Consider the following 20,793-nt stretch of genomic DNA (forward strand, 5'->3'; position numbering starts at 1 on the left):
TAAATATTTCTGTTACACTGTAAAACCCAACAGCCAACTTTATCAAATGAAATGAGTGTAGTTAACTCAAAGTTTACTGAAGGTTAATTCTACTCATCTTAAAAGAGTTTTGAACTCAGTGTTAAAGGTAAGGAGTTAATTAAATACCTCTACTTCAACTTAAATGGAGTAAGTTCACGGTTCTCATATAGATTAGTTTTTTAACTCAAATGGTTTGTTGCACTCGGTTAACTCAAACGGTTTGAGTTGCTTTAACTTATTGGGTTTTACAGTACTCAGTTGGTTTGAGTTCTTTTCATTTATTGGATTTTACCGTGCTCAAATTGCTTCATTTACTCAAATATATTAAGTTCACAGTACACATTAGGATTAGTTTTTGACCTTAAATGGTTTGTTGCAATCGGTTTCCTCAAACGGTTTGAGTTACCTCAACTTTTTGGGTTTTACAGTGTAAAAATAAAAGGTATTGTGGAACATCTTCAAACAATCCTGGTAAAAAGGGTCTCACAGTGTTCATCACCTGGACTGGGGTGCATTTACGAAAACCATGGTTAGTTAACTAAGGTCACAAGTTACGTCGTTACAAACATAGTTTGTTGAAGTGGCGTTTCCCAAATCCACTGTTCCAATGAACATTCGCAGTCTGCGTTGCAAACTTGTTTGCAACTACACCTCTGGAACTGTAGTTAGAAACATAGTTCCTGGCTGTGTTCTATTCCCAGTTCTTCCACATATGCCCTATTCTATTAGAATATTCTGACATTTAAACTTGGAATTATTTATTTTTTTTAAAAAGCATTAAAGTCATCTCTCTTAGGTGTAATTTGCTTTCAAAGTAGCTTTACAGTAACGTTTTAGCGATCTTCATGTTTATAATTGCGCTCCCTTCCCCGTACACTTTGACAACATTGATGTCATTTTGAACACAGCCGTGGCTCATGACGAAAGCTATAGGAGACCTATTATTTAAAAGCGGAATTTATGTTATGTCTCCAAAGCTTGTGAAAACATATACAAATATGCTCCCTACATTACCGGTGAGCTAAATTCCACTCATTTAAAGCCAAGATGATAACAAGCTGAAAGATGAGAGATTTGAAGCTGAGAATAAGGGCACTCGGAGGGCACTACAAACCTCACAATCTTCTCTCTATGACTGCAAAAGTACAAAATATCCAAAGGCAAATCTGCAAACTTAACTGCAGGAAACAAAAAAAATGCAAAAACAAACATCCCCCGTTAAGTCAAAAAACATAGGATACGTGAATGCTTTTAATTTATAGTAGGTTATTTATTAAGTATATGTACTGTATATGACATGGGTCTTCTGATTAGAACAGTTCTGCAGTGGTTTGCATTTGCCAAATTGTAAAAGTAGACTTTTTGAAAAATAAATAAACGATATTATATTTAATGATAATAATGATAATCCTCATCATCATCATCATCATTAATATTATTATTCAAGTAGGTTTTTTCATTTCCTAATAAACAATAAAAAATGTAATTTCTTAATAAATCGCCTCATTATTTATTTATTTATTTATATGATTTATATATGATATAAGTATATGTTTTAGCTTTATTAAGTGATTTTATGTTTTAGAATAGAATATGTAAAGTTCTCAATAATATTTGTAAAGGAAACGTAGGCCCTATATGTGCCAATTACATATATTTCATTTAATATGGTAAACGAGTAAAACGAGTGCATGCTTTTACCAAAACTAATATTGGATTTTTTTTTTTTTAATGCGTGTGGTTTTAAAACAATATAATTTGCACAAAGAAAATATGGGGTTCTTCTCCAAAGAATTAGTTACTCCACCCCAGTTAGAGAATCATTATGGGTGTTTTACGTTATAACTAACATGGTTCAAATGATGAATCTGCAATAGAGAAACTGCGGGTTTTAGAAAACACTCGTCACTACATTGTTCTTTTCCTAAACGATGCATCGTACTACAATTATATGTATGATAGTACAGCCATGAGTTACGTCGTTATTTGAGAAACGCACCCCTGGTTAGTAAACCAATGCACCTGATCCAAGACCAAACATGGGTTGTTCACACCAAATCTAATTCCATTCCCTTCTAAGACATGCCACAAAACTCCTGGAAAAAAAAAGTAAATGAATGCTGCCTTTTAGCTTTCCATTTAAAACCCCAACAAGTAAAACTTCCACTAAAACATTAAGCAGCAGAACTGCTTTCAACCTTGTTAATACTGTAGTAAGAAATGTTTCTTAAGCACAGAATCTGCATATCAGATCTTCAATGAATTCTTGAAGATCCTGTTTGCTGAATATTCAGCGTTGCTATCACAAGAATAAATTATGTCTTATATCATGCAATATTCAAATAAAAAAGTGCTAAATTTTAATAACCTATTGAAATGTGGCTGTTTTTACTGCATTTCACCTTAAAGAGAATTGGAAACTTCTTCCAAAAAGATGAAAACAGTTTTACACATTTAAATGAAAAACTGCTTTAACATATACAAATATGCTCTCTCTACATTAGCTGTGAGCTAAATTCCACTCATTTAAAGCCAAGATGATAACAAGCAGAAAGGTGAGAGACATGAAGCTGAGAATAAGGGCACTCGGAGGTCACTACAAACCTCACAATCTTCTCTCTACGACTGCAAAAGTACAAAATATCCAAAGGCAAATTTGCAAACTTAACTGCAGGAAATAAAAAAAAATGCAAAAACAAAACATCCCTGTATGTGACAGCCATGAAGACAAATCCAATTATTTGTGTCTCATGTTGCAAATTTGTTCTAATGGACGGAATAGGAAAATAAATAAGTGCCTGCAAAAGGAAACAAAGGGATGCGATTTCTAATTAACATGAAAGAGAGACGAAGAGACGTGTTAGTAAACCCATCTTTCATCCTTCTCCTCTCCTCAGAGTCGGCACATTTGTTTGTGCACGAATGTTGTCTTTTAGAGTAAAGCGCGTTTCCGTTTCGCCGGCAAATTAAATGTCAACAGATTTAACATCGGCTCCAATCTCGTTTTTTTTCTGGAGCATTTTGTCGATTTTATTGTTCATTAAGCGTTTTTTCCCCCCCTCTGCATTGCTTGCGCTCAAGCGGCTTTATTTGTCACATCTTGGCTTTGAAGATCACAAAAGCCTGGGACAATAATTAGGTTTAGTGTAATTACGAACTGAGCATAATGAAAGAGTTGAAGGGAAATGTCTGGCCCTATCTGCTCACTGTCTCTTTCCAGATAACCATTAATCCCACATTAGCCCTGCACTGTCACTCTAAACAACGGCTTTGAGAAAGATGGTGCGATCGGATGACCCCCGCCAGGTCACACACAAATGCTGAATGTGATATCAAAGAGGTGGGGAGAGGTCAGATCACTCCAGCTGCTGAGCAAAAACAGAGAGTTAGATCATGTCAGCAAGCCCCCTACTTTGGAAAAGACCCCAACTAGCAGAAATAATGGCAAAAAGTCATCCATACAAGTTAAAAGTCAGTGGAGATGAAAACAAAAGCTTGCGTTGACTGCTTTATATAAGAATTAGATTTGCTATAGTGCAGCTGAAACTAAATTCAGGACAGCGCATCATAATAAATATTGAGTTGTTGTTAGCTTTATAAATACCCCGGTAGCTTACCTAACACAGGGCTTTTATAGCTTTGGTGTGTCAGTGAATGTGTGACAACTCCTGAGCCGCACCTGGATATCTGCAAGCACTTTTGGCAGTCTGGAAATGATCTGTTTCCTTCAATCAGAGTACATAAACAAAACAGAGTAAAAGATTATGATGTTTGTTAGTTTGCTTAATAATATCAGACAACTAATTTGATTAAAAGAGAGAGCTGCTTATATCATGTTCTCATAATCTTTTTTAAATGAGACGAATACAATGATACCATAGACAGACAGGCAGAGAGATAGATAGATAGATAGATAGATAGATAGATAGATAGATAGATAGATAGATAGATAGATAGATAGATAGATAGATAGATAGATAGATAGATAGATAGATAGATAGAAAAATAGACAGGTAGATAGACATATTCAGAGACAGACAGATGACACAACATCATATTTACAAACACCACCAATGATCCAAATAAATGTAATAATGTTATTGTCTGTCAATGTAACACGTGGCTGCATTTGTCATGACAATGTCACGCTCCTGTTTCAGTGTCTGGATAGACATGTGGTGTGTAAAGCGCACAGATGAAACTCCAGATGGTAAGGACAGACCTGTGCAGTGTAATGCAGGGAAGAACAGCCTGGGTGTGTGGACCGCTTCCCAAAAGGCTGGATGTGCGGCTTCTGCCAGCCTCCTTTAAGACAAGTGGAGACCGCCCCAAACATATGAAGCTCAAATTACCTTTGATCAGCAGATGATTTTGTGACTTTGCCACTCTTAACAGCATCACCTCAACCCAGAGGTTTAGTCCCAATGTAGAGAGAGTGGTGAGGGAACTATGATGAGATGTTGCAGAACATAAGATTACTTTGAGCTGCCACTGGAAAGAAAAAGAGAATTTTGTTAATTGATTACTACATCAACAAATAGATAAAGTGTTAGTCCCTTAGCTCTTAATGGCATAGTTTATAAAAGTGAAAGTTCTCTAAATGAGCATTTCCTTCACAAAAGTTGTTTTGAAGAGCGTTGTAAACCAGTATTCTTTCACTTCCAAAGTATTTCCACTAACATGCCTAACGTTACCAGTTATCAAACATTTGTGTTCAACATGGAAAAAATAAACTATGCTTTTGTAAGTAACCTTGGCCAAATGCAATCAGGGTTATATGTTTACGTTAGCTTTAAAATATAAACAAAATTAGCAACGCAGCTAAAGTTATTGTAAAACTGAAGTAAACTAAATAACTTACTGTATTTCAACATCATTCCACTGTACAGAACACAGTTAACACTTTGCTAAATGAATAAAGACATGTGACAGATCACTGACGAACACGCAGGGGCATAATAACGTATAACAAACATGCAAAGTATAATAATAATAATAACAACAACAAAACATCCTCAAAAACGAAAATAACTTAACTTTAGCGCCATCTTGTGTTGAAAAGATAACGTAACACTCAAGATATTAATTTGTTTTTTACAAAAACAAAAAAATCTCCAGTGAACGACTGTATCAAGTATCTAGTTTACTTTAATGGCTGTTTGTTACGTCTTCGTTATAACTGTATAATATCCAACTTCCGCTTACAAAGCGGATTGTTTACTATCTTAGGTTAGCCGTTGCCTAGTGACAGAGCCTGTTGCCCGAGTTTGTGAACATGGTAAGTCAGGTTTCCAAACGTTTTAGATAAAAATAGATGTTTATAACGTACTAAAACGCATGCATGTGTGTGAAATGACTTCATCCATATGCTAGCAATGTAAATTTATTCATAAAATAGATTCATTTATGTTTTCAAAGTGATCATACTATTTCTCACCTTTTCTGTAACAGCCACCGAAAGATGGAAAGGTATGTTGCTTCAGTGTGTTACTAATGTTGTGTATTTAAACGCACAACATTAACTTTTTAAATATCTTCATAAATATTAATTTCTTAGACTTACACTTACACATCAAAAAGTGAAGACAAGGTATTAATGTTAAGAAATAACTTCCATTTTGAATTCAGTCTGCAAAAAAGAAAGGAGGAATCAGCAAAGCTGAAAAAGAGAGACTGCAGAGAGAGGAAGAGGAAAAAAGACAAAGAGAAGCAGGTATACCTGCAAGAAAAATCTGTCATTATTAATCTAAATTAAAAATCATTAATTAAAAATCTCTGTGTTATTTTGTCCTGTAGAAGAGGCTCGTCTCATTGCTGAGCGTGAGGAGAATGAGCGACTTGAGAGAGAGCGAATAGAACAAGAGAAGCAACATATACTTGAGTTAAAGGTCTGATGAATTTTCAAGTGAACATGCAGCTCTCAGAATTCATTGTGTGTGACAAGTTTGAACGTGATGACTGATTGACCCGTCAATGTCTCCAGGACAGGGAGCGCAGAGAGGACGAGCTAAATGAACTGCGTCACATTTTAGATGAGAATCACTTTGCAGTCACTGTGTGGGAAGCAGAATGCAGAGAAAAGTCAAAGGTACTGTAGAAGAGTTGCGTAGCTTTATTCAGATTCCCCAGTGTCTACTTGAAAGGTATTAAAGAATGATTTGATCTGGTCTTTATAGTGGGAGCGCTATATGCTTTGCGATGGCAGTCCAGACCCATCAGTGCAACCTGAAATCAACACTTACATCAGTTTGTGGAGAGATGACTCAGAAAACCAAATCCAAAAGGTCTTGGAGGAATGTGCTCTGACTCTTGAGGTAAGATCAGTACTCTGGATCTGTTGTTTGCTACTAAAATGATTCTGGTATATTAATATATTCAATATTATCAGTCCCTCCAGGAGTCCTATGCTTTTCCATGTATCTTCACAGCAAAACACAACAACTGAAGCATATAATGTCATAAGTTTTAGTAAAAGTGTCACAAAATATAATTTTAGGCCACAAATGTTTAAAAAAGTCTGAAGGGACTGTATAATCATCGCTTATGAAACATTTAGTACCTGAACATTTAATAGTAAATCTCTCTGTACTAATGTTTTAGGGATGAATGCTTAATTTTCATCTGGCAGATGATAAAACATAAATAAAATGTTTCATAACATAAAGAGCAGTCATTTTAGGTTATTATAGCTATAAGGTTTGAATTTAGACTCCTTTATTCCTGCTGATGAACTGTCAAAAAAAATTAAAAAGATTTAATCAGCCCTAGCATTTAAAGCTGTAGATGACATAACTGCTATGGAACCCCAAGCAGTTAATAATAATAATAATTTTATGTAGTATATCGGTATATTGGCTTGCCAAGCCATCATAATACTGTAAATACAAATGTTAACATTAAAACTATAAGCTGGTTTCCATAGCAGTAGTTCTGATGACATAACACGTTACAGATGGTGTGCAATGATTGATCATCAAGCATGTACAGTTAGATGCTTCATGTAAAAAAGCATGCAGTCTGAACCAGGAATTATACATAAGAAGTTTGATGCTGAGTAACAAAAATAGACATACTAAAATTTTCACTATGAAAGGAGAAAAACTAAAACTATTTATCTTGGACAGTTGGAGAAGGAACTGGACTTTCTCTTGGGTGATGGACCCGAGCCAAGCATTGCTGAGCAGTATCAAGAAACACTTCTGAGTCTACAAAATCTCATCCACTACAAACTTAACCAGGCCACTGAGGAGCTCCTGAAGGTAAGGAGTTCTGATGAGATCTGCTCTGTGCTGCTCACGTCTATTTCAACACATGAATACAGTATTAATGTGTGTTTTACTCTCCATCCAGTTTGCAAATTATAATTCCGACATCGACACTGGAAACATGCAGACCGTGGTTAAAGACAATAATATCACTCTTTGTCTGTGGGCGAATCTTAACAAAAACCCGAGGTTGATCTATATTCTTTGTTCAAATTTCGACCCGATTATTGAGATATAGGAAATAAACTTGACTATCCATGTTTCCAGGTTTAAAGGTTACAAGTTCGAGGAAGTAGGTCTGGGTTTTGAGCTGCCGAAGCCGCTGGCTGTGATTGAGGTAGCAGTTCGGATTCTTCACACACGCTATGACCATTTGTCCCACCATAGCGAGCGAGAACAGCTCCAGAAAAGGAGATCCATGATGGAGGCCATTCTTACTCAAAATACTGAGAGTTCTGCAGCAGTGCATAATGGGAAGATGGAGGGAGAGAGGGATGAGAGTGAAAGCTCAAAGCAGGTGGAGGAGTGCCATTCAGTCAGATCTGAGAGCAGGAAGAGGGTGAGTGAGGTTTTAATTATGTTTTGTAGTAGTTTGTGTTGCTGTTGTTATTATTAATGTGTGTCCATGTGTTAGAGCGCTGTGAGTGTGATCTCAGCTAAGGAGGGGAGGAAGAGCTCTTCGGTCAAGCTGTTAGAGGAAGGAGAAAGTCAAATGGAGGAAATCACCACAACATTAGAATCGGGTTTGGGTCTCATTTTCTCGCTTAATTCAATGTTGATGAGAAATCTTAATTTAATAAATAACGTCAAATTCATCGTAACATATAATTGTTTTAGTTTATATTTTACTTTGCTCATGATTGCTTTAAAAAAGTAAATTTTTTATGTAACCTTTGCATTTATTTATAACAAAACCACAATAAAAACTTAAATAAATAAATAAAAAACATAAACAAGATGTTTGTGCATTTTCACAAAAAAGTTTTAAGTTAGTAGGCCACAGATAAATATATCCTGGAGGGATTTAAAAATTCAATTTTTTTTAACTAAATATTTAAAAATTCTATATTTTCAGTTTCAAAGTTTGTCAATTTATGTGTTTTTCTTAATTCTGTTTTTTATCTCTTTTAAACTTTCATTTAGTTCAGCTTTAGTATTTTCAGTACTTCATTTTAAACTGTTCATCTAAAGTTTATATTGTATTAGTCTAATTTCAATAAAATTTCAAATTCATTTTGTGCATCTCTGGTAATTTACATTATACTGCTGTGTATATATAGTAATATACTCTCTAAAATGCAGTTAATAGTTGCTTACTGCTTCATTAAATTGTCTCTAGATCAACATGACCCCTACCCATCACCTGCTGAACCGGTGACTGACACTGATGTCCATATAGTGGATCTGCAGCAGTTCACACCTCTTGGTGGAGTCTTTTACTTTGACCTCTTCCACATGCCGCCCCAGTCTCGCACAGTTAAAGGCTGGGAAATGAGAGAGGTACATTTTGAGATGGAATCCTAGGTGTCACAGACAATGAAACACATTAATCTTAATCTTCTGATGTGTTTTATCAGTTATTAGACACTGGCCTCCAGGTCTTCCCCTATCCCACAGAGCAGTCCCGCATTCAGAGCTCTACCTCAGTGAAGCTGGATGAACACAGCAATACTACTGTAGCTTCATTGCCTGTAGGGGTCACTGTAGCTCTGCCTCACTCAGTTTTGTTTCTGGAAGATCCGCAAGTGGCACGTTGGGATCCTATTGGTGAACATTTCACATCACATTGCATATGAATAAATGAACACATTGCTGTTCAGTTTATATTTCAATATATCTCTTATACATGTTTTTCTGCAGGTCAACACTGGCGGACAGACTGCATTTCTGAGACATCTTATGATGCAGAATCCCGCACCATCTCTTTTCAGATGACTGCATTCTATGCCTTCACGTTACTGCAGGAGACATATGCTAATATGCCTTTCCAGTCATGGGAGCTGAGACCTCTTGGCCAAGACTCAGCACTGTTCACAATCACTGGAGCTCTAATTGAAGTCAGCATCACAGTCAAGGCAAGAGAGGCTGTCCAAACATTCACATATGTACTTCACTTTATTATATAATCAATGTATATATATATAAAAATATTAATGAAATGTAAATTAAATTCATTTTCATCTTCATGAGGTCAATTCTTAACATTAATAACAAACTTAGTTGTCTTTTACAATAAAGCATAGGTCTCAAACTCAGTTCCTGGAGGGCCACAGCTCCAGCCCTAACCAACTTTCAACTAATAATCAAGGTGTTCAAGACTACTATGGACTATTAAGCAGGTGTGATGAGGTTGTTGGAGATAAACTATGCAGAGTTGCAGCCCTCCAGGAATTGAGTTTGAAACCATTGCATTATAGTAAATACTTTCATTTAACCAGTTATTTCAATCAGAATACTATGAACCAGGGGTAATCAGTCATGTCCCTTTAAAGCCACAGTCTTGCATATTTTAGCTCCAACACATTGGCTTGGAAATTTCTACTAAACTTCTAGGTGTGTTTTTATTAGTTTAGAACTAGAGCAGTAACAGGTTTGGACCCCTCAAAAAAAAAAAAAAAAAAAAAAAAAAAAAACGTCACAAGTGGCAACAAACCGTTTAAAACTATGTAAATGATACATTTAAAAAGTAATTAATAGGGTATTGTTACAATATTATAACAAATAATTATTCTCTAGAGTATAACCTCGATTGAGAGAATGTATATAAAGCTTGGTGGCTACAGAAACAAGACATCAGTTTTATGAAGGTTATGAAAATTATAGTCACTGAAGCTGTGAAATCAGTCATACTACATAATATTATTACATTGTTTAGCACGCACATTAAGCAAAACTAACATTTTCTACAGCTACTAAAAGTTACATGGCTAGTTATAAGGCCATAATGCCACTGTGTATGCAATAAATGTTATGTCACATGTAATCTCTTAATGCTTACATAAAAGAAATCTCGCCTTTTGGCATCTGCATCAAATTTATAAAAATTATTTACTATGTTTCCATAATTCCAACAAATACAATATTTGTCTGATGGATAGTGGCAAAGATTTCAGACTTTAAGTATTTAAGGCTGTACTATGATTTTTAAAGAGACATTTTCATATAGTTTGTTTATTTATAAATTTTGGTCACACTTTACAATAAGGTTTGTTAGTTAATGTTAATTAGTGCATTTACTAACAAGAACAAACAATGAACAATACATTTACTACTGTATTTGCTCATGTTAGTTAACGTTAGTTAATGAAAATACAGTAGTTCACTGTTAGTTCATGTTAACTCCTGGTGCATTAAATAATGTTAATAAGCATGGACTTGGATGTTAATAATGCATTAGTAAATGTTCAATTATGATTAATAAATGCTGTACATGTGTTTTTCATGATGAGTTCATGTTAGTAAATGCATTAACTAATAAACCTTATTGTAAAGTGTTACCTAAATTGCTAGTAGTTTGGGAGGATTTGCACATGATATTTTAAAGCTAATGTTACCTTAACTTGTATATAACTTATATATTTATATTATATATAAAGTTATTCACTGTATTAGTCATGAAAGTCTGCACTCTGCAGGGGTTGCCTGATATTATTGCCTGTTTTCTTCATGTTGATTGCACCATGGGGGTTTGATTTGGAGGCCAAAGGTTTATATATATATATATATATATATATATATATATATATATATATATATATATATATATATATATATATATACAAGTTTAAATTACAAATTATAATACATAATTATCACTAATTAGATGGAATAAAATTCATTGCATGCATGGCCATGTAAAACGAGTAGATCCAAACAAGAAACAAAAGAGCGTTCTGTCACTGAACCATTTCCTTTCTAAAATACCAGAAGTACACTTCAGCTCAATGCCAGATTGTTTACGATACAAACCCAAGGCTACAGAGAATGCTGTGGCCTCTATGTGCAATCACCAGCACTGATCGATAGCTTTTTTATTTTTAAGGGTAAGCAGTGTATGCTGCACACGGAGGAGACAAAGGACCTGGACCATCTTTTAGGGAAGTGGATGAGCCCCTCGGAACTGCAGAAGGCCATGAGGAAAGCTGGGATCAATATATTTGTAAATGAGTATTCCGACAAATACGTCAGCATCAACCTTAAGGTAACAATTGCCTTAAGAGTCCATTCAATCATTCACTAACCAATTCTAGAACCCAACAATCGTAACATTTTATTTATTTTTCAATTAAAGGATCCATTGATAGAGCACGCAGTATATGAACAAATGGCCTTAATGTCCTCAGCTGTGGCCTTTTCATGGAGCCGCTGGAACGCACAATGTCGACAAGAGCACCTTGTTCTTCAAGTACGTCATAAATTATTGACAAACTGAAGCAATATTAGACATCTAAGGATGTTGATCACTGACTTCTAACTGTTTGACTCTGCAGGCATGTGAACAGATGGAGGTAGGGCCTGTAGCTGAGGAGGCGTGGTCTCTTTACCTGTTAGGTGCCCAGAGGAACCAGCATCTGAAGATGAAGGAGCAGGAAGACAGCTTCTCTCCAGAGCTGGCTGAGGGTAGCGAGTTTCACTCCACCTTTCTGCACATGCTCAGGCAGGACATGAGCACTGAGGGTCAAGCCAGAGTCCGTCAGTCTCACCATCTCTACATCGACACTGTACAGAGGCTCCTTTGTGCTACGCGTGTCCTCACATATTCCTGATAAGAGAAAGGGAGTATGCACATCCAAAAAAAAAAAAACAGACAACAGGCATACACAGCAATATCTAAAACATTTGACAGCCGTTTTGAATACATACATATAAGGTCACTGCAACAATGATGATATAACATGCTGTAAGGATGTTTCGAAAACTATATTACAGTAGATCCTGAATATACATATATACATTATATATATATATATATATATATATATATATATATATATATATATATATATATATATAATTTTATTTTTCTATAGCTGTGTGTATTTTACAAAGCTTTAAAGAACCCTATTTAGGGGCTATTTTGGCAGGTTCCATGCCTAATAATTCCCATTTCATTTAATACAGTGTTCAGGGAGGCCCATTAACACTGCATGCTTTAGATGTCTCCTTTGTCTGGCACACCCATTACAGGTCTTTCAGTCTCTTATGATGAGCTGATGATCTAAATCAGGTCTGTTAAGGAGACATGTAAAATTTGCAGAGCTGGTGGCTTCCAGTAACGTGGTTGAGAAACACAGATTTAATACACATTATTATGATGAAAGAAATGTGTGTTCGCAATCCATAATACAGTTTAAATAAACTTTTCTTATATATTCATTAATTTTCTTTTCGGCCTAGACCCTTTATTCATCACAGGTCGCCACAGAGGAATTAACCACCAACTTATCCAGCATGTTTTACGCAGCGGATGCCCTTCCAGCTGCAACCCATCACCGGGAAAAAAAATCTAATTCACACACATACACTACGAACAATTTAGCTTACCCAATTTACCTATACCGCATGTCTTTAGACTGTGGGGGAAACCAGAGCACCCAGAGGAAACCCACGCAAACACAGGGAGAATTAACAGTTTTAGACGAACATTTAAGTGTAGGGTATACTAAAACATTAGTATTAAAAAACAGACTGACTCATGAGCATTTGTTAATAATTAGTTACAAAGTAACTAGTTACTGTAATAAAATTACTTTCAGCTAAAGTATAGAGTAAAAGAGCATACAGAGTATATAAAGTACAAGTAAAATTGTATACTAATGGATTACCTTTCATTTTAGGTAACTTAATTAATTATTATAATGAACTTGCCTTTTATACTGTAATTAAATTCAACAGTTATGTGCAAATCAATTCACAGAGTCAGAGTAATCATGTATTTTGTTATTTAAAATAGTTTTCATTTATCAAAAGGATTCCACATGAGACAATGAAATGAGAAAATCATGAAAAGTTCATGAATTTATAAGTCAGAGAAACAAATTGTTGAGAATAACTCAATTTGTCTGACAATTAAAATACTAAATTGTCTGAGAATGCCACAAGCTTAAACAAACACTAAATGGAGTAAAATATTGACAGTATGGAGTCATTTCTTTGAAACATTTTATTACATTTTAGTGTTGTTGTTTTTTAAATAAAACTAATCCTGTTCGATTCAAATGTAATTTTTTCTATGCTATTCATATAAATAAGTAATATTGAGTCAATTAAATGGAGCAATTATGTTACTTTTCAGACATTAGAGAAGTAATTAAGTGCTATTTCATTCATGTATTAGTCATTAAATCTATTTTTGAAGTAACTTGCCCAATACTGCTCATGAGTCATGGTTCATTTAGCTAGTTTTCCTGCAGTGAAAAGGGAGATGATTTGGATCAGTTTCTTTATTGTGCAAAGTTTCTTTCCCCCCTCTTTGGAACATACAGACATGTATGAACTTTTAACAGTGAACATCAAACCAACAATTTCATGAGGATTAAAAAAAGTGTTCGTAACAATTAATAATAATCAGAAAAAAATCTACTGCATAAAACTGTAAAACAATAAATTAACAAAAAAAGCAAAAAATATATTTTTTAAAATCTCTCAATCTCAATACTCGTTCAAACAACTCATAAAAATACACTGATCTATTTCAAAGGTTTTAAAAACGGCAGCCTTTTCAGACAACCGACACATTTTTGCAGTTGGCTCATCCACTCCATCCTAAGCATCCACTGTGTGAGTGTCTCATGCGATGCCTCTAACATACGTGGCCAACACATCAGTTTGTGTACACAGCATCCAAGCAGTCTGAAGTTTTCAGCAAATCTCTCTTGACACGCCCACATTTCTCTTTACCTTCAGCAAGAAATGGTCACAAAGAGTTTCTGTTTGATGGACAGGCAGCAGTGTTGCATTACAGCTCTTGCAGCCGTAGGAGTTTTTCTCAATGTCAATACTGGCTACTGCAGCCTTGCCGACCCCCTGGTGTCACACAGGGGGCTGGCCGTTATGCCTCAGCCCAGTATAGGGCCACAGAAGCTGCTGGATGGTCATCCAGGAGTCCCCGGTGCCCACAGGTGCTGCATCTACTGCAGGCTGTAACATCAGACTCGCCAGCAGAGCCAGTAGAACAGCTAGAACTACAAATAAGGCCACCCAAATCCAAATCCCCCTGGCACCTCTGGACACTGCAGGCCTCCCCTCCATCAGGCTGGGTGGAGCGTTATCTGTTGGGCTGGGGGTGGGACTAGGATGAAGAGTAAAATAAAAGTTTTAAGAAGTACGTACAAGAGCATACCTACAGTAGCAGAAAGCAATGTGAATTTTGTTATGCTAAAACAGAAAAGAGCTGCAGAAAAAGTGTATATCTTTAGGCCAGAACGTACTCTACAAGCAGGCGAACACAAACACTTGGCAATAAACACAGCAACTGTGTGATCTCACTGTCAATACTTCATGTGCATTCTCTAGGAATCAATAAGACATGAAATTAGACTTGCTTGGCTAGAAGCATTCGCCACATAACTTGTATAGAGGATGTTCTGGCTTTATTTCCATTAGAAAATATACAAAGTAGTTCATAAACAACAACAAAGGATTACAAAAGTTTGAATAGGTGAGATGGCTGAGGCGACCTGAAGAGAAAATGCTGAACATTCAGAGGAATGTGAGAAATGACAGCTGCTGCTGAAAGCAATGTTTGACAAGTAAAAGATAAACATGACACATGTGAATGTTCATATATAGTTCTGGACTGATAGACCTACAAGTAGGGCCAGATAGAATCTGCGGAAATTTTTTGTTTTTTTTTTTGCAATTTTTTGCATAGAATTTTGTAAAAAAAAATAAAATAAATTATGTATGTATATATATATATATATATATATGTGTATATATATATATATATATATATATATATATATATATATATATATATATATATATATATATATATATATATATATATATATATATAAATTTAAACAAATAAAAATCACCAGATTTATGGGGAATGATTTAGGGGTATCATAAATAAAATATAAAATAAAAAAATACATTTATTTAATGTTTACAATGCAAATCCAATTAGATCCACTAATTTGGTAAGAGTAGTTCTCTCATATAATTTCTCTACTAAAAGACATATGAAAATGATTTATACATAACAATATATTAGTGAACCTAATTTAAAAAGGGAATAAATATAAATGTACACACATTTAAGTAAATAAATGAACGATGGATTAAAATCTGGATTTCTGCATAGGCAGATTCTGTGTGGGCCTACAGATATGTAAATATATATAGGTCAAACTGCGGTCAATTTTGAGGTCATCTAATAAAGTTTGTTTAAAAATATACAGGCTTTTTCTTTACTTTCATGCTTAAATGTGTCAATTCTGTAATCTTGTGGAATGAGTTTTATTGCCATTTTATTACCTTTCATTTATATTAATAAATACACTAGGGGGTCACCACAGCGGAATGAACCACCAACTTTTTGTAAAATATTACTACAACTAAATAACTTACTAAAATTTAATTTAACTAATTTATTTTACTAAATTCCCTTCATTTTCATTGAAAGTAAAAAAAAAAAATAAATAAAAAATAAAAACAGCATGTTGATGAAAGCTTTATGATCCCAAGCGTTTGAATAGTAGTGTACAGTTTCTTCATCTTGCTCTATGCTTAAGTTATCGGTCTACCACTTGTCCAGCTATTGGGAAAATATTCCAGTCCAGACTATGTGAGTACACTGTGGGATCAGTGTGCATTGACAACAGTCCACCAATATAGAAAAAAAAGACTTAAGCATTTTTCTCTGAAACCACAGATAGGCTGCTTGGATTAGGCATTGCAGACGATTATAGCAGAAAACATGTAGTGGTAGTTTCATTTTGTGTTGAAGAGGAATCAGTGTCCATTCAAAACAAAACGATTTCCACAGCTTAACTGTAAGAGCAAAAGACTGCAAAATTATTCACAGGAAACCCTTGATTTGTTGAAGAAAAAGCCTGAATGCTGAAGCAGAGAAACAACGGAGGCGGTAGGTACACTAACATCTTAGCTGGCATTATGAAGGAGGTGATTTTGATGCCTAATTCTGTTAAGCTCGTCCTTCTGTCCGACGCTGGCTCTTCTTTGCGCTCTTCCTCCGAGTGGGATTCTGTGTCATATCCATACCTGTGCAAAGTTTACACTGCACTGAGTGCCCACCATCTTGGCTCAAAGCCTCCATTGTTGCTCTACATGACTTGACCTTTCCGTGGCACACTGGATTTATGGTTTTGACATGAAATGAATGCGAAAGACGGAAGGTACACAACAGTTCTTCACGCGTGACCTTACCTATTCATCAGAGTGGGCTCATCAATGTCGGCCCAAGTACCAGAGCTAACAAAGCGCTTTAGCGGTGGCCTCTTGGCTGCCATGTTCCTGTAAAGCGGTCGACACACAACCATGACATCCTCTCTCGCAGCGCAAAAACATGCACAGGGTTATAAAAACAATCAGCACGCAACTCCAGCAGAGATCAAGGGTCCAATTTCCATAGAGCTACTGATAAGTGTAGAATTTGAATGTACTTTAAGTACTTTTAATAAAAGTGTCAGCCAATGAATGCTTTTTGTTTCTGGGTAAACACCAATTTGGAAAATAAATAGAGAAAGACAGGGACTCCTGTGTTTTTTTTTTTTATACGCCATGACAAAATAAAATTCACACACTTACCATGGTGACCTTCGAGAGAGTCTCTCCACCTCAGTCTCTGCCATGTCTTTGGGCTGTGAATTAGAAACAACCGTTTTTTTTTTAGATATTCCACTTCATGTCTACCAAAACCATCTATATTACAAGATTATAAACTCCTCACCATATCAAAATGGGTCTGTCCTCCAATACTGCGGGGAATGGTGGCTATACTAATACGTCGGCTAGTGGTCTTTGTACAGAACAAATAGAAATCAGTACAAATAAACATTAAAAGCGTATTTACAAGCTTAATGTGATGTGTTGTGCATCTTTACTCACTTTAAAAATGTTTGATGTTGTCTGTTTCTTGTTTCTAAAATCATCTGCAAGCACAAAATAACGACGATGTGATTAAGACGCAAGCTAAACTGGTATCATTTTTGTTTATGGTTATGACATACCCCTCTCACTGTGTGACCCAAAGGACCTCTCATTCGGCGTGAGGTTCTCCCGGAGCTCCAGCAGCTCTGCATGTTCCTTAGTGTACATCCTCCTCAAGTTCTCCACATGCTGAATCATCACCTCCACCGTTTTGCCCACTCTGGTCTCCTACACATGCAAGGAAGTTGAAAAGTAAACAAGCTTCTTGGCTATGCCAGGATTTAGTGAGCAATTTCAGCACTCTGAGTAAACAAACCTGATGAATGGCCCCGAGCATCTCTGAACGGCTGGACACTCTGGTCATGGACTGGACAAGGATCTCCAAGTTCTTCTGCACGCGATGGATGATCTCCATAGACTGGTTATCCTCCTCACACCGTGGGATTAGAGCCTATATAACAAAACAGTGCAGTCTGTTCACACTACTCATCCAAATAGAGGAATTCAGGACACTTCTTTTAGGGGAATATTATAAGAATTTCATGTCCTGAGCAGTGTATACATGCATTTTTTACTTTTTTTGTAACTCCAAAGAGTGCAAAAATTGACACAGACCTGCAGTAGTGCTTTACAACTGATCACTTCCTTGCGGACGTTCTCCTCAGCCAGGTCCCGTGAGCGTTCCTCCAGGCGTAGCCTCTTCTCCAGGGTAAACATGTCACATTTGAAGCCCAGAGATAACCGGTGGAACTCCGCCTGCAGGATAACACACTATAAACATTCTAGAAACATTCATTTCACACACTGAGAAATCTGATATACTAGTATGCTCATTCAGTAGTGTGGAATGTAGTCCTTTATTCAGATCTCTTTGAAATTTCTCCACAATTATGCTGCTACTTCATTTGAAGGAATTAGTTAATAATTTCCTTTTTTTTTTTCTTTTTTTTTTTTTTTAAATGTGCTTATTATGAATTTTTAACTACTTCAATACAATTTTGATTGTTATTTTCCTATATATGTAGATTCATCTTTTCACTGAATGAAAAAAACAACTTTACCTCAATCTCTTTGTCACTTGGCGACAGGCTGCAGATGAAATTTCAGATTAAAAAGAAACATGAATATGTCAAGCGAGTCATGTGAAGACATGTTGGAATCAGATTAAAATGTATGGATATCAATTCAGTACACAAGCCATAATAACCTGTTCTTGTCATCTTTGGTAGAATCACTGGCATTTTCAGAGCTGACAGATGTGTCACCTGAGGATAGGAGATTGATATCAAGGCAACATCTTTAAAAAAAAAAAAAAGGAGATGAGAAAAAAATGCAGGCATGGGGACTATTTATCTACCTTCTTTTTCTGTGACCACCGTAGGCTCACCGTCCTCTTGAGCTTTTTGTTCCTCGATGACTTCCATGCTGCTCATTTCCTGTAAAAAGATCATTTGACTTTAAACATCCAACACATTTATAATAGAAGTTTTTGTACTGGGCATTAGAAGCTATGCTATCAATGTTGATTATTAAGATCACAATTTATCATTAAATATTGAATTTATCAAAGGTTATATGAAATAACCAATGTCAAGCAAGCAAAACATGCAGAAACTGTCCATGTGTATTGGTGCAGAATGAGAGACACAAGTGTTTGTTTAGCACATTGACCACATGGTGCTAGTTTCAGTTTCTCTTTAGATAAATTAATTTAGGCTTGACATTTACATGTCGTTTATAGTGACTGGCACAATAATAGATTTACACCTATACTTTTCATTCCTTTTTCTATATTTATTGTTAAAAGATATGTTATGGGGAAACTAAAACAGATGATATTTAATTTGATTTACTTTTAGTTACTGATTGCGTATCATACATTATTACTGAATATATAATAATAATATAATATAATAATTATAATACATAACTTACTGTACACACTTAAGTAGCTTTATTTGTATCTTTTCTTTCAAGGATGCAATTTTGAAAATAAAGTAGAAATATTTTTTCATTAAATTAAAATTCAAGAACTTCACGAAAGCATCTAGCACAACAGGTTGGACTGGACTCTCCTGGCTTTTCAATATATACTTTTAGCTCATTTATGCTGGCAAGAGGGTCTCTTACCTTCTTGAGCTTGTTCCTTGAGGCCAGGGGGTCTTTCTTCGGGCTTTGTGTAGCAGGAACAGTTGGAATGTTATCCTCGCTGGCAGCAGGGTCAAAGGTCATGTCTTTCACTTTTTCAGAAGGATCCTTCAGTGAGTCAGCTGATCCAGTTGAGTTTGAATCAGATGTGACCACTGTCTTTTTACTGCCGGTCTTGTGTTTGTCTTAAAAGGGTATAAAGAAAGGAGAAGAGACACTTTTGAGGCAAAATAGCTTTGTTCTGAAACCTAGTGAGCTGCTAAGCAGATAAGGTGAGAGACTGATGTCATAGACCCAATACCATACTAATAATAATAAGTTTGTACTATTTGTATGCTACAATATTTTATTCTTGGATTATTGCAGTTTTCTTAACACCAAACTCCACTGCGATCAATTGTGAGAGTCAGGTTTCATGTGACACCAAAAATTGCAACCTAAACAGAGTTAGACTCTGAGTTACCAGTTTAGTTAGTTCACTCCTTATGTAGGCAGTTTGCAGCTGGTATTTTTCATAATTATAATATTTATTAATATGTGAATTCACATGCTTTAATGCTCTGTTTCCATTTTAATTTAAAAGGTTTACATACATGTCATCTTTGTCAACATATTCATGGTATTTTTATTGTTTATTTTGTATTGTTCATTGTTGTAAAGTTTTACTCTTTATTCACAATTTTATAGTTCTTTGCCTTGTAGCGCTTAGAGTTTGAAAAAAGCACATTACAAATAAAATTCATTATTATTATTAGTAGTAGTAGTAGTAGAGATTTTTGCATCTTTAGTAGGTTTTCTTTTACATGTTTAGTTCTAGCACTTCAACTAAAAGTTATTTTATTTTAGCTGCTTTAGGCAACACTTCTCAATTTAATTCAGCTTGTCATATTACACATTTTATTTTAGCTAAAAATAACACTGCAGCTCACTAGTGCTCAAATTATAACAAAATTTAGCAGGCATGGAGATTCAATTATAAAGCTAAATATAAATCTATTAAATGTAATTGATGGAATGCAGGCTTCAAGTATTTGTCTAATAAATAAACACTGATTTAATCATTCTTCTGTAAATATATTCAAAGCATCAGTCAACAATGAAAACAAATGGCTTTATCTTTGTGCCATCACTTGCCAACTCATTTTAAAAATCAAAATAATTGTTTATTTATATTGTCTATTACATTATACAGCAGAAGTAATCTCTAAATTGCACCGCATTTGTATCATAAACGGGTATG

At 35.3% G+C, this 20,793-nt stretch overlaps 2 protein-coding genes and 1 long non-coding RNA gene across 33 annotated transcripts in view; 1 reads left to right on the forward strand and 2 right to left on the reverse strand.

Moving 5' to 3' along the window:
- Positions 1–1,751: 1,751 nt before the first annotated feature.
- Positions 1,752–5,267, reverse strand: LOC137491539 (uncharacterized). Of its 2 annotated transcripts, none has more exons than XR_015483082.1 (4): positions 4,883–5,267; positions 4,374–4,512; positions 3,639–3,746; positions 1,752–3,386 (listed from the first exon to the last, which is right to left on the reverse strand). It is a non-coding gene; the product is annotated as an uncharacterized LOC137491539 (long non-coding RNA). The 2 variants fall into 2 exon arrangements; XR_015483083.1 differs by having other exon boundaries at positions 5,059–5,231.
- Positions 5,261–12,666, forward strand: dnai7 (dynein axonemal intermediate chain 7). 3 transcript variants are annotated; one of them, XM_087247245.2, is made up of 16 exons: positions 5,265–5,299; positions 5,440–5,490; positions 5,650–5,734; positions 5,818–5,909; positions 6,005–6,109; positions 6,198–6,335; positions 7,146–7,280; positions 7,372–7,475; positions 7,554–7,845; positions 7,921–8,029; positions 8,626–8,786; positions 8,864–9,053; positions 9,147–9,361; positions 11,329–11,487; positions 11,578–11,691; positions 11,777–12,666. In XM_087247245.2, the coding sequence occupies exons 6-16, from the start codon at positions 6,210–6,212 to the stop codon at positions 12,050–12,052; spliced, it is 1,881 nt and encodes a 626-aa protein (XP_087103371.1). In that variant the 5' UTR covers positions 5,265–5,299; positions 5,440–5,490; positions 5,650–5,734; positions 5,818–5,909; positions 6,005–6,109; positions 6,198–6,209; the 3' UTR covers positions 12,053–12,666. The 3 variants fall into 3 exon arrangements, with proteins under 3 accessions (NP_001092924.1, XP_087103371.1, XP_087103370.1); XM_087247244.2 differs by having other exon boundaries at positions 5,473–5,490; NM_001099454.1 differs by lacking the exon at positions 7,921–8,029 and having other exon boundaries at positions 5,261–5,299; positions 5,473–5,490; positions 8,589–8,786; positions 9,147–9,373; positions 11,777–12,052.
- A 1,048-nt stretch (positions 12,667–13,714) lies between these two features.
- irag2 (inositol 1,4,5-triphosphate receptor associated 2) overlaps positions 13,715–20,793 on the reverse strand; it is a 29,260-nt gene continuing 22,181 nt past the window's right edge. For 10 of the 28 annotated variants that reach the window (XM_087247349.1, XM_087247346.1, NM_001346284.1 and 7 more), the window contains exons 26-37: positions 19,536–19,738; positions 18,763–18,841; positions 18,613–18,670; positions 18,467–18,494; positions 18,021–18,161; positions 17,722–17,856; positions 17,486–17,633; positions 17,364–17,407; positions 17,206–17,274; positions 17,064–17,116; positions 16,683–16,769; positions 13,715–14,577 (exon numbers count right to left, since the gene is read on the reverse strand). In XM_087247349.1, the coding sequence (XP_087103475.1) occupies positions 14,319–14,577; positions 16,683–16,769; positions 17,064–17,116; positions 17,206–17,274; positions 17,364–17,407; positions 17,486–17,633; positions 17,722–17,856; positions 18,021–18,161; positions 18,467–18,494; positions 18,613–18,670; positions 18,763–18,841; positions 19,536–19,738 (1,304 nt within the window). In that variant the 3' untranslated portion in view covers positions 13,715–14,318. Of the gene's footprint in view, positions 14,578–16,394; positions 16,518–16,682; positions 16,770–17,063; positions 17,117–17,205; positions 17,275–17,363; positions 17,408–17,485; positions 17,634–17,721; positions 17,857–18,020; positions 18,162–18,466; positions 18,495–18,612; positions 18,671–18,762; positions 18,842–19,535; positions 19,739–20,793 lie in introns of all 28 variants that reach the window. The other 18 variants (XM_087247351.1, XM_087247354.1, NM_001346283.1 and 15 more) reach the window with 2 other exon arrangements.

The sequence above is a fragment of the Danio rerio genome, chromosome 4 (assembly GCF_052040795.2).
Source record: "Danio rerio strain M-AB ecotype USA chromosome 4, GRCz13ab, whole genome shotgun sequence".
Classification (NCBI taxonomy): Eukaryota; Metazoa; Chordata; class Actinopteri; order Cypriniformes; family Danionidae; genus Danio; species Danio rerio.

What these genes read in the sequence shown, in the direction of transcription:
- dnai7 (XM_087247244.2), top strand. An exon ending in GATCTGAGAGCAGGAAGAGG is followed by an intron (nt 7,846 to 7,920) that starts GTGAGTGAGGTT and finishes TCCATGTGTTAG; the next exon opens with AGCGCTGTGAGTGTGATCTC. An exon ending in ACGTCAGCATCAACCTTAAG is followed by an intron (nt 11,488 to 11,577) that starts GTAACAATTGCC and finishes TTTCAATTAAAG; the next exon opens with GATCCATTGATAGAGCACGC.